Source organism: Lynx rufus, unplaced genomic scaffold, assembly GCF_022079265.1.
Source record: "Lynx rufus isolate CCGP_SWC_20201006 ecotype Redwood Valley unplaced genomic scaffold, mLynRuf1.p SCAF_13, whole genome shotgun sequence".
Lineage (NCBI taxonomy): Eukaryota > Metazoa > Chordata > Mammalia > Carnivora > Felidae > Lynx > Lynx rufus.
The window spans coordinates 13,667,010-13,680,061 of record NW_025814827.1 but is presented as its reverse complement, the minus strand read 5'-3'; the positions used below and the strand labels follow the sequence as shown (position 1 = coordinate 13,680,061).

General features: G+C 40.7%; 1 protein-coding gene across 1 annotated transcript in view; it reads left to right on the top strand.

Moving 5' to 3' along the window:
- The window catches only part of TLN2 (talin 2), a 199,780-nt gene that overhangs the window by 30,768 nt on the left and 155,960 nt on the right, over positions 1 to 13,052 (top strand). Inside the window, exons 9-11 of the mRNA XM_047075024.1 lie at positions 5,657 to 5,812; positions 9,993 to 10,094; positions 11,028 to 11,104. Coding sequence (XP_046930980.1) covers positions 5,657 to 5,812; positions 9,993 to 10,094; positions 11,028 to 11,104 — 335 coding nt within the window. The remainder of the gene's footprint in view (positions 1 to 5,656; positions 5,813 to 9,992; positions 10,095 to 11,027; positions 11,105 to 13,052) is intronic.

The window sequence follows — 13,052 nt, the reverse complement described above, 5'->3', positions numbered from 1 at the left end:
TCGTATCGTTTTCCATTAATACCATCACACTTGATACAGTCAGTTCCAGTGATGTGCATGTAGCTCAGGAAATTTAGGAAAATACGTAGCACACAGCAAACTACACGTAATAATTAGGAAGGGCACTTGAGCAGCAGTTCCAGAAAAAATAAAATGTTCCCCAAGGATAATTTAGGGCCTGAGAAAAATATGCTTATGGTAGTAGAATAATTAGAGACTGAGCACAGATCTTGTTATTGCAAGGTCTTGCAGATTTACACAAAGAAAAACTTCTTTTACAAAAGCTTTTAAGGCAAAATAAGAAAATAACGGAAATTGCTTTTCTCCCTCTCTCTCTCCTCCTCTTCTTCTTCCTTTCTTGTCTTTGTTATATTTTTTTAAATTAACATCCCTTTGAAGAAAGGCCAGGATCAATTTTCATATGCATGTTAGGTATTCAAATTTTGGTTTTCTTTAGTTTTAATTTTTGTGACTTTATCAAAGTGAGCAACCTGCGCACTTTAATTTTTTGCCCAGTGGTCCTATTTGTACACATTTTAAAATGTTGTCATAATATTTCTTTTTAGAAATGTTTATTTATTTTGAGAAAGTGAGCAAGCCTGAGCAAGGTAGGAACAGAGAGAGAGAGAAAGATAGGGAATCCCAAGTAGGCTCCACACTCTGTCAGCATCGAGCTGGATGCAGGGCTTGATCTCAGAAACTGTGAGATCATGACGTGAGCCAAAACCAAGAGTCAGATGCTTAACCAGCTGAGTCCCACAGGTGCCCCTAAAATTGATCCTAATAAATAGTTTGCATGACCTCAGTTTGCCCTGTTTTAAAATTAGTACAGCTGAGGAGTAATTTCATATTATGAATTATGAACCTTAGATCAATAGGTCAAATCAGATGGCCTCATATACAGTGAAATATCTACAAAAGAAATACAGAAAACAGTCCCATTTACAATAGCATCAGAAACAATAAATTACTTAGGAATAAATTTAGTCAAGAAAGTCAAAGATATACACACTGAAAACTTTAAGGCACTGGTAAAAGAAATTTGAAAATGACACAAATAAATGGAAAGATGTCCCAGGTTCATGGATTAGAACAGTTAATATTATTATTTTTTTAAACATTTATTTACTATTGAGAGACAGAGACAGAGCATGAGCATGGGAGGGACAGAGAGAGGGAGACACAAAATCCAAAGCAGGCTCCAGGCTCTGAGCTGTCAGCACAGAGCCTGAAGCAGGGCTCAAACTCACAAACCAAGAGATCATGACCTGAGCCGAAGTCAGATGCTTAATCGACTAAGCCACCCAGGCGCCCCTAGAACAGTTAATATTATTAAATCATCTATTCACTTAGCATAATTTCAGCCTACAGGTTTGTGTACATGTTATAACAATATACACAGTTATTTTAACTTTTAGAGTTATTTTTAAAATCAGTAAGTTGGTCAAGTAAATGTACAAACGTATGTCAATGTAATGAATTCATATGTGCGTGTGTATAGATAAGCACAATCATTTAAGACATTGGATGAAAAGAGGTCCCACGTAGAATAGTGCGTGCGTGCACGCACACACGCACACACATTGTACGGCTAAGGGATAGTAAGTTTTTTAAAAGTATAAATAACAGATTTCTTTAGAACCCCAACCTAAACATGCTATTAATTATGAAAGAGTTGCATTGGCATAATTTAGGAAGTTAAAAATGAGTGAACAGCTTCTCAATCCTTATTTATATAGGCTATTAGAAATGTAAATAAGTCAATGAAATAACAACTTACGAAACATTTTAATATTGATAGTGAACACAATCATAACCTTAAGATTAATCATAGATATTCTCAGAGTGGTTAGATACGTTTATAGGTGCTTCTATCATGTTTTCGTCCATATCCATAAACATGTTGTCCTGATATTCAGAGCATTATATTTTGTTGTTATAAAAGAAAGTGCCTGGGTGTTGGGAGTCAGGAAGATTGGCCTGGAGTCCAGGAAAGCAGCATACATCTATGTGGGAAACAGCAGAAACTCGTATGACTTTGAGAGCCCTCCATAAGCCCCCTCAGCCTCAATTTCTTTCATCTGAAAACTTGTGTTCATGGCTTGTAGAGTGTAGTGCCAGGAAAGTAAGGATATTTGATAACTTTTAGATTATCCCAGCCCCTTAACTCTGTCCACATCTTCCTTATCCCTGGATCCTGAATCTTTCAACTTCTAACAGGCTTTTAGCATCCATGATGTAGAGCAAGAGTTGAAGTTTTCCAGTAAAGGGCCAAATAGTTCATCTCAGGCTTTGCAGGCCATACTATTCATCTGTGCCCATGTGGCCTGAAAGCAGCCATAGACAATACCTAAATGAATGAACTTGGTTAGATGCCTGTAAAGCTTTACTTATGGGCTCTGAAATTTGAATTTCATATAATTTTTACATGTCATATAGTATTGTTCCTCTTGTGATTTTTTTTTCAACTGCTTAAAAATGGAAAATTCACTCTTAGCTCTTAGGTCATAAAAAAGCAGACAAAAAGCGGGTGTTAGCACTGGCTAAGTTTGCTGACTCTGATGTAGAGAATGTCCATAAGCCATATAATGAGTCCATAGGGAACAGCTTTATGTGGCAGTATTCTCAGTGGCTAAGAACATATGCTTTGAAAAGAAAGATCTAGATTTGGATTCTGGTTTTGCCACTTAGTTTTACCTTAGGTAAGTTACTTTACCTTCTATCTCTCCGCCTGTTGGCTTACCTGTAAAATTGTGACATTTTATGAAGTTTAAATGAGATAATGTAAAAAAAATGAGATTTCCATGAACGGAAGCTATAAGTGTCTACAGGCTTCCTCTTTCATTGGCTCCTTTTGCATTTTATCTTGATCTGCTAATCAAAACCCCATGAGCAAGGATAAGGCATTTCCCATGAACTGCAAAGGATCTTGTTTTATTCCAAGAAATTACTGTGGAAACCTGTCTCATTTATAAATTTGTCTTGAATTTTCCCTGTGGCCCCAACCAGAGCCTTGAGGTGAGATACCTGGGGACTGACCCTCTTCTCCCCTTAACTGTAAAAACATCACAGAGGGGCATTCGGAGCCTCTGAGGATCATGAATTAAGTCGAGATAGATTGCCAGCTGCTAGAGAAAAATGGCCAGTGAACAGGATCTTTAACACTGTTTTGCTTTTGAACAGCCATCCCTTTCTTCTATGCCCCTAAAAGAAATATGTGTGCTGATAACAGAGCAGAGCATATAAGCCAGCACTTTGGAACCAAGCCAAGGTAGAATTTTCGTGAGCACAGTTGGATCCCAGGTTTAGGCCACATCCAAATCAGGGGCCTAGAGCCAATGCATGTCAAAAGCTTAACCCTCTTGGATCCCCTCACACATTTCTGAATCTCCCATGTAAAGCACAGGTGATGTGAGAATCAGCCAATCGCCACACCAGTGGGAAGAGTCAGAAGAGCAGGCTTGACCACAACCAGCCGCCAGGGCTGAGGCCACAGTCATGGTTGAGATGCGCCAGAAAGAGGAGGGGTGGGGCTTGTTAAGGAATCCTGCCCCTTCTTGGTAGAATGCGGACTTTCTCCTGCCTCTAAGTTATGCAAGCGCAAGACATCCTCAAAACAAAATCAACCTAATGAGGACCACCTGGAGAGAAGTTTCTACAGAAGTGCAGCTACAGTCCCTGTGTGTGTCTGTGCATGAGAGACCGGTCTTTACTGGGGCCTGCCCGGCCTGTTTGCTTCTGGAGATGAAAGGATGCTGGTCTGTGTAGCCGAAGGTTGGAAAGGCCAGGTGTAGGGTGGGCTGAGATTGGGAGATACAGGGAGGAAGAAGGCGCCTCTCCTAACCTGGAGGCTCTACCGCTGTGGGTCTAAGGCAGGACTTCATAGAAGAACCAACGTGGGTAGCTCGGAGCTGAGTGCTTCTTGATTTTAACTTTCTCCAGCTGCTGTGCATTTTGTGGGCAGGCCCTGAAGCAATTTTATCCTTGACAGTGGTCTCTGGTGCTGGGTTTCAGCATTTTCTGAGTTTCTTCTATCCCCTTCCCCCTAATCATGATCTTCTGACGGAATGTCCACTCTACGTTGTTTTCTTGTTCACTATGATTTCCTCTCCTGTCCAGAGTGAGCTTCTCAAGGGTCAGGGTAATCTGTCACAATTCTGTATTCCCTCACCCCAGAGCCCCTCTCGCGGAGGTGCAGATGGAAAAGTCTGAAAGCAACAGCTGCAAACCATATTTTATTTCATCTCCTCTTCCTGGTCCCAGCGGCTGGGCTCGTGCCAACCCTATGTGACTCACTGCCTAGAACTTCTTCACCTAAATCTCACTGTGGCTCCTGAAGCCAGATTAGACTAGCTGGCATCACCCACCCTGCATGGATTTCACCCCTTTGGGAACCAGCCTCTCCTTACAAAGAATCTGACTCTTCTCAGGGTTCATTTGTTAAGCGCCGAGGGCTTCTTCCCTTGCCTTATTCCCTTTCTCAGACACCCACACAGATTCCCAATCTTATTCTGTCCTCCTCCTGGGAGGAAGCTGGAGCTGTGCATTGACCTTCACTGTCAGATGGCTTAGGAACTACCAGTGGGGGCTGCGGCCGGGAGGGGTGGGGGGGTGGATTTTTGTCTTTTCTCTGATTTCACCAGAATACAGTACACTGTTGTAGACAGACCACTTTGGAAGTCAGAGACAGTTTTGAGCTACTCAAATTTGTGTTCAAATCATGGCTTTACTGCTCACTACTGTTTGCCTTGGACAAGTGGCTGGTCTCTTCATTTGCAAAATGAGGAGGATGATCCCAACGTTTGAGGGTTGCCCTGAAAATTAATGGATAATATTAACTACCTAGCACATGTCTATTATTTTAAAATTGCCTATCCCTTTGTATGCATACAGAATTGGTGTGTGCTAATTTGTAAGTGTATTCCTCCAAGAATAATGATTTAGGCGTTGCTAGGTTTCAGCAAATATTTGGGAAGTTGTTTTTTTTTTTTTTTTCCCTGATAACAATAGAAATAAATGTGAAATTATTTCTTAAGGGAAGTTTTAAGTGAATTGATTAAATGAAATTTGAAGAATAAGGAAAAAAGCACAAGAAAATTAATACAAATCATTTGAGATGATCATCGTGACCATTTTATCATGTAGTGAAATTTTTATTTTTAAATTTTTTTTGAATTTTATTTTAAAAATTTGTTTTTAAAATTTTATTTTATGTAAGATCATGCTATACAGTTTTTACTTTATACTCTCTTGCAAATTTATTGCCGTGAATGCAATTGTTTTCCAATCATATTTTTTTAAACAATTTTATGTTTATTTCTTAGAGTGTGCAAGTGGGGGAGAGGGGCAAAGGGGGGTGGAGAGGGAGAGATAGAGAGAGAATCCAGGCTCCAGACTCAGTATGGAGCCCAACTTAAGACTCAATCCCACGACCCTGGGATCATGACCTGAGTCAAAATCAAGCGTCAGACATTCGACCAACTGAGACTCCCAGGAACCCCTCCAATCATAGGATTGTTAATGGTTGTAGAATACTTGGCTACTTGACCATGTATACCCTGATTTACTTAAGAAATCCGCTGTTGTTGAAATTTTTAGTTGTTTCTAGTTTTTCACTGTGATAAACTGTAGCTATGCTTGGTATTTCCTGTTTCAGGAAAAGATGAAAGGCAAGAACAAGCTTGTGCCTCGCTTGCTGGGCATCACTAAGGACTCAGTGATGCGCGTGGATGAGAAGACCAAGGAAGTGCTACAGGAGTGGCCGCTCACCACCGTCAAGCGCTGGGCAGCCTCACCCAAGAGCTTCACGCTGGTACAGACCGGCAACAGGGAGGACTAACATGGCCTTGGGTGGTTCTGTGGGGCAGGAGAGGGGATGCAAGCCCCTTGAGTTTCTCAGGGAGCAGTGTGGAGAGAGACAGAGGTGGAAATTCAGAGACAGCAGGGACTGGTCCAGTCTTCTAGGTTCCCGATGTTGTGTCTAAGCATGCCCTAAAAGGAAACTTTCTAATGCTCAGAGGCTGATCCAAGGTTCCCTCTTTATCTAGTCGTTTTGGAAGTTCCTGAGCATTGTGACATCTCACTGAGGTGTGTTTTCCCAACCTGCCTAGAAACAGCATGCTGTATAGTGGCAATGGCATAGACTTTGGGGTAGTATTCAAAAGCAGCTGGTCATTTCCCAGTTCTGTACCCTCGCCCTAGTCGCCTGTCCACTCTGAGACTTAATGTCATTAGCTTTAACATGGGGATCATAATACGTGTTTGACAGAGTTGCTAAGATCAAACAAGATGATGATGATAAAATTCTCAGTGTGAAATATGTGGAAAGTAGGGAGAATGTAGTCGTCCCAGGCCTTCGGACCTTAATAGTTGTTAGCAGAGTATAGTTGTGTTGTTACCTTAACTATTGCTACGTTGACATGTGAGAATTGATAGGGCTGTTATTTTGTGGGGCTAGTTGAGTAATAAGAGACATCAGTGTTGAAATTTGTCCATCTCCTTAGCGCTCCTGAAGTGTACTATCCTCCAGCTCTAGTGAAATATCAGCTTGAAATATCAGCTTGTATCTAGGTAAGATCTCCCAATAGGCCATCAAAAAAAAAAAAAAAAAAAGGTATAAGGAAGGGGTTTTACAGGGAGTCTTTAGTTATCTAGTTTGATCAGTGGTTCATAGATTCTTGCCACTTGGAAGGAATCTTCAGAAAATATACCTTCTTCTATCCTGTAGTCAGTGACAGCTGTCGGTACATGGCCTTTACAAAGGGGTATTCCTACTTAGAGAACTGTATCCTTGTCTTACGTGACAGGAAGTTGTGAATAACTTGCGAAACAGAAAAATCAAGACATCTATATAACCATGTTATTTATAAGAAACTGCTGAAAGGGTTCAAGGTAGTTGCTTGTGGGAATGGGAGGGGTGGAGAGTAAAGATGGGAATGGCTAGGGCAGGGGCCCACTGTGTTTTATTATATACCTTTTAGTGCTATTGGTCCTTTAAAACTAGGTCCAATTTCCACTTTGTTGAAAACAAAAAGTTACTTTGAAGATAATAGTGATGAGTTGCAGTAACTACCTCAAGCACAAGAGAGAAAGAATATCATCAATGCCGTTTATTAAAGGTGGATTAAAGTTTGTCACATGTGATATTTCTTTCCACTCCGAGCCTTAATTTAACTTCCAAATGTTGGAGATTCTCCTGTTGTCTTCCTGTTAATGATTTTTAGTTTGATTCTGTTTTGGTTGAAGGACATACTTTGTATAATGTCAAGTCTTAGAATTTTAAGATTTGTTTTCCATCCCAGGATATGGTCCTTCTAGGAGATGTTCCCTGAATACTTGACAGGAATCTTCTGTAAATGTCAGTTAAACCTTGTTAGTTGATGGTGTTGTTCGAGTCTTCGGTATCCCAATAAGAATTACAGATTTTTCTATTTCTTTTTTCATCTTTATCACTTTTTACTTCATGTGTTTTGAAGCTCTCTTGGTGCCTGCACATTTAAGATCCCTCTGTCATGTTCATGGAGAGATTGTTTTATCATTATATTCTTCTGTTCCTAATACATTTTTTGCTCTGAAGTCTGCTTTGTCTTGATAGAGCCATTCATGCTTTTTAAAATTAATGTTTGCATGATATATCGTTTCATCCTTTTACTTTCAACTTACCTATATTGTACTTGAGATAAGTTTTTTGTAGAGTGCATAAAGTTGGATTGTGCTTTCTTTTAATCCACTTTGTCAATCTATTTTAATTGGCCTATTTAAACCATTTTTATTTCAGTCTAGTTATTGATATGTTAGGGCTTAACGCTACCATTTTATAGTACTTTTCTCTTTATGCTCCCTCTGCTTATTTTTCCTCTGTTTTCCTTCTTTTAGGTTACATAAACATTTTTGAGAGCTCCATTTTTATTTCTTAATAATGTTTCAAACCTATATCTTTGCTTAGTGTTCTTAGTGATCTAGATATTACCATATACACAAGAAAATCAAAGCCTACAGGTGTGGATACTTACACTTTAGGAAAAGTCTAGAAACTTTACTTCTATTTTGGTCTCTTTACACTCTTCACTTTTTGAATATAACTCTTCAAAGAAATACTTCTGTATCCATTGAACACCACGTGAGATGGTATTAGACCTTCGCTTCAACCATAGAATACAATTAAAGAAAACTCATGAGGTGAAGGAGAGGTTACTACATTTACTTCTATTTTTATCTATCCCACTGTTGTTTTCTTTGGAAACTTCCCAGCCTTCTTCTGTTACCAGTTTCTTTGTTTGAAGAGCTTCCTTTAGTCATTTTTTAAAGATAAGTAGATTTACTCACAACAGATTCTCTTACTTTTCCTTCATCTGAGAATGTCCTTATTTCCCTTTGATTCATAAAGGATAATTTTGACAGCTATGTTATTTAATATTGACAGTTCTTTTAGCCCTTGAAAAACGTGCTGCTTCTTTTTGGCCTCCTTGCTTTCAGAGTAGAAGTGGTCATTCAAGTTGGTGTTCATTAGTAGATAATGTGTCGCTTCCTTAAGTTGTTGGTATGGATTTATTAGGAGTTGTTCTATTTGGATTGTGATCAGCTTCTTGAGTTTGTAGCTGTATCTCTTTAATTTGGGAAATTTTTCAGCCATTATTTCTTGTAATACTTTTTTTTGTCCCACATTCTCTCACTGTGGGATTCTGATGATATGAGTGTTACATCTTTTGTTACTGCCCTCCCAGATCCCTGAAGGTCTGGTTTGTAAGTTGTTTGTTTGTTTGTTTGTTTGTTGGCTTTTGTTTAGTCTCTATTCTTTTTACTGTTCAAAGTGACTAAATTTTATTAATCTTTTTGTCAAGTTTACTGACTATATGCTCTGTCATCTCCACAGTGTTTACCTTATCACGTGAGTTTTTCTGTTTTGGTTATTATATTTTTTCACTTTCATAATTTTTATACGGTTCTTCTCACTTGTTTCTTTCTTGAAACCTCCTTTTTGTATCAGGAGAATTTGTAATTGATCATCGAAACATTTTTTATGACGGTTGCTTTAAAATCTTTATCAGGTAATTTTAATATCTGATTCAGCTCAGTATTGGCATCCATTGATGATCTTTTCTTACTCATATCATAGTTGCTTTGGTTCTTGATATGAGTAGTGATTTTTTTTAATTATAGCTGGACATGTTGGTTATTAAGTTAGACTCTTCATCTTCATTTTTGTTGTATCTGACAATCACCTTGTTTAGATTTAGTGTGTAGTGTTGTGGCCTCCTTTTGTGGGCTTTGCTTACATTGACAGCTTATTTTCTGAGCCCTGGCAGTGCTATTCTGGATTGCTTTGTTGTGACGCTACTGGGGTTCCTGCTCAAACCCTGATGGTGCTGTTTGGGAAAGTACTTCCTTGGAGCACCCGCTGTTGCTGTGTGGCCTTTGTTGGGGTAGGCAGAAGCCACAGGCCTGTCTCTGTGTCTCCCAGTGGGTGGGGGGCAGGAAGACAGAAGGCCTCACTGTGACTGCTGCTGCAAAAGGGCCAGACCACCTGCCTGTCTGGGTCGTGGAGCAGGGACTGGGATGCTGGGCTTCTCCTGCTCAGCAGCTGCCGAACACCAGCCCAGGTTTTGAAGCTGGGTTGAGACTCTCAGATAGATCTCTTTTGGGCTTTTCCTCTCCTGGTCCTTTGGCGGGAAAGAACAGATTTTTGAAATCCTGCCTGTTGGAGGTTCTGGGTTTCAGGCACCCATCCTTGAGGCTAATAGATTATAAAAGAAAACCCAAGAACTCCCCAGACAGTGGTTTCTCAAGTACTGTGGTTTCTAGCCAGTCTACCTTTCCAGCTTTCAGAGCCCTTTTACTACTTGTTGAACAAATTATAGGGTGTTCATTTGTGTTTAGAAGCAAAGAGAAAGGAAAAGCGAGTCTATGTCATCTTGCTCCCAGACTGGACCTGTTTACCTTTAAAACTGCGGAAATATAACATAGTTCTATTTCTTCTAATGCTGTCTTTTCAGGATTTTGGGGAGTATCAAGAAAGCTACTATTCAGTACAAACCACTGAGGGAGAGCAAATATCCCAGCTGATTGCAGGCTACATCGACATCATCCTCAAAAAGGTATTTCATACTGATGCACGTTGGAAAAGCTGCTGTTTTAGAACACTGAATGATGTTGCTCCCTGGGTGGGGAGAGTGGAACCTAATTTGAATTCCTTGATTCACGAATTTAATATTAGTGTTCAGATCACTTGAGTGTGCAGTCCTTCGTCTCAAGATCCTACGAGAACTTGCATTTTAGCTGCAGTTCATATTTATGTTATTACTGCCTGGTAGTGAACAGTAGTGCCTCACTTAGCTGTTGAATGAGACTAGCTAACCCCTCAGCAGCTTCCTCTCTAGGTAGTTAGGTTATGCCTTATAGCCTCTTTAGAAACCCAGGTTGAGGGGCGCCTGGGTGGCTCAGTCAGTTGAGTGACCGACTTCGGCTCAGGTCATGATCTCACAGTTTGTGAGTTCGAGCCCAGCGTCAGGCTCTGTGCTGACAGCTCGGAGCCTGGAGCCTGCTTCCGATTCTGGGTCTCCCTCTCTCTCTGCCCCTCCCCCTCTCATGCTCTGTCTCTCTCTGTCTCAGAAATAAATAAACATAAAAAAAAAAATTAAAAAAAAAAAAAAAGAAACCTAGGTTGAGGGTCTGAAAATGTTCTTGGTATTTTTCCTGAAAATTTTTTTTACCAATTTTAACGGGGTTATATGCCATAGCGGCATACTATGATTGACCACGACTTCAAGATACAGCCCACTGAGATAACCAAGTTCTACCAGAACATCAGTATATCTACTAGAACATCTCTATATTATGTTAAATAATGTATTTTGTATCGCTTTTGTTTTTGTTCACCTATCCCTTCGTCCAATAAAGGAATTTTGGGTAAACCTCAATATTGTTGCTTGTGTGTAGCTCCTTCTAAAAGGTATCTTCAGAGGTTCTGGTGTCAAAACCTGCTGACTTTGTGGGTTCTTGTTCTTGTTTTTGGTCTCGTTCTACCTCAGAAACAAAGCAAAGATAGATTTGGATTAGAGGGGGATGAGGAGTCGACTATGCTGGAAGAGTCTGTTTCCCCGAAGAAGTAAGTATTATTAAGAATGCTGGAGAACCCCCTTCTCCCTAAATGGGCAGGTTTCTTCGTGCCACCTCGGGGCTCAGTTACCCTGAAGTCCGAAACATGGCGGAGATGACAGTGGATGAAATAGAGGAGTCTTCTGGAAGTGTGGTCCCCAGACCATCATTTTCAGTGTTGAGTATGTCTTGTGGGAGGAGGCGGCTATGGATTTCAGGGAGACACTGAGCAAGATGTGGTCTTTAACTCCCATCTTTGGACACAGTGAGTATTCGTGAATCCTGTTCTGCAATAGCTCAGTGAAATCTGATAACCTGCGTCATTTTCATCAAAGGCTGGAGAGTGGGCCTCTGTTTAGTTCTGTGCCCATGGGGCAGGGGTCTAGCCGATGGAGGAGTTACTGTTTATAGAACTCTTACTGCGTGCCGCATGTGTCATGAAGCAGCACAAATGGTTAAAAACATGGACTCTGGAGCCAGATTTAAGTGGGTTCAAATCTCAGGTCTCTTTTTTTCATGTGTGGCCTTGGGGACATTACAAATTTCTTCTGCCCCTTCATCTCAACTGTAAAATGAGAATAAGGATAGTACCACCTTGTAAGTCTTATTTTGATGATTCGGTTGTTAATAAAGCATGTAAAATGATGCCTGGCATATCATAAATATTTCCTGCTCTTATCATCATTTTCAATTCAGAATAGTCTCAATTTAACTTCATTTTATAGGTGAAGAACCTGAGATGTATTAAAATTAAATAACATCTAATTAGCGATACTTTGGGGAAGTCTGAGCACTTGCTCCTGTTACATTACGTAGAGCATTATGATAATAAGTCATCTTGTCTACACTCTGTGTATCTAGCATGCTGTCTCCTTTGATCCCAATAACAACCCCCCGATGTAAGAGGTAGACCAGATATCATTGCCAGTTCATGACTGAAGAAACCAAAGCTCGCAGAAGTTACTTGAGATGCATACATGTGGCAGAGTCAGGAGTCAGTTCGGATCTTGTGATGTTTCTTCTAGGACACTGCCAGAAAATTCTAGCATATTCAAGCATATCGAACTTGCTAAGTCATAATAATTGCATCTCTAACATTTCCACACTCCGTCACTTTATCCCAATTTGCTTCATAATTACCTTGAAGGTGATTTTCCTTGTGTCCCCTATTTTAGTACACAGTTTGGAACCAAACGTGATGTGATGCATTTCACATACTTGCTGCCCTCTTGAAGAACATCTTAAGTCCTTGGAATTACTAATGACTGTAGATGGAAATCAGTAAGCTAGTGCTTTTTGCCAGGGTGAGTTGTTCCCTCAGAGGGCTGTGTTGCACTTGGACTTCTAAGAGCAGCTGAGTAACTGTATGAGCCTAGAGCACTGGGGCCTCTTCTGCCTGGGATTCCTGTAGCCCCTTCCCACTGCCTAGGGCATCACGGTGAGATTTGGTCACAGCAAAGAGGAGGAATGGTCCAGAGTGGTCCCCATCAAAAGAACTGCCACTTTTCCCTGCATCAGACGTCAGCTGAGATCACAGACTGCAGATGACTTCCTACTGGAACCCCTATATCTACCCCCCTTGGTGCCAACCCTTCCACTGTCCCTCCATGGATGCCTGCTGTCTGATATCCTAGCATGGCTCATGAATTTTGCCCTGAGCAATAAGGAATGATCTGTGATGGTGGGAAAACCCTAGAACAGAGGCCTGACTTCTTAGTGCAGCTGCTCACCCAGTCTGCCCCCTACAACCCCCCCCCCCCCACACACACACACTCCCCCAGACTCTCCTTTGCGGGTGTGCCCTCTGGGGTGCTGTGGCAGATCCACCACCTTCATATGCTCAAAGTCCTTTACTTCTCGTTCTAAGTAAATAGAAACAAGTAAAAAGTTAATTTTTTTTTAACTAGATATCCTAGGAACCTTCCCAGACTTTAGTTGAAGTCCTCTGGAGGAGGTGC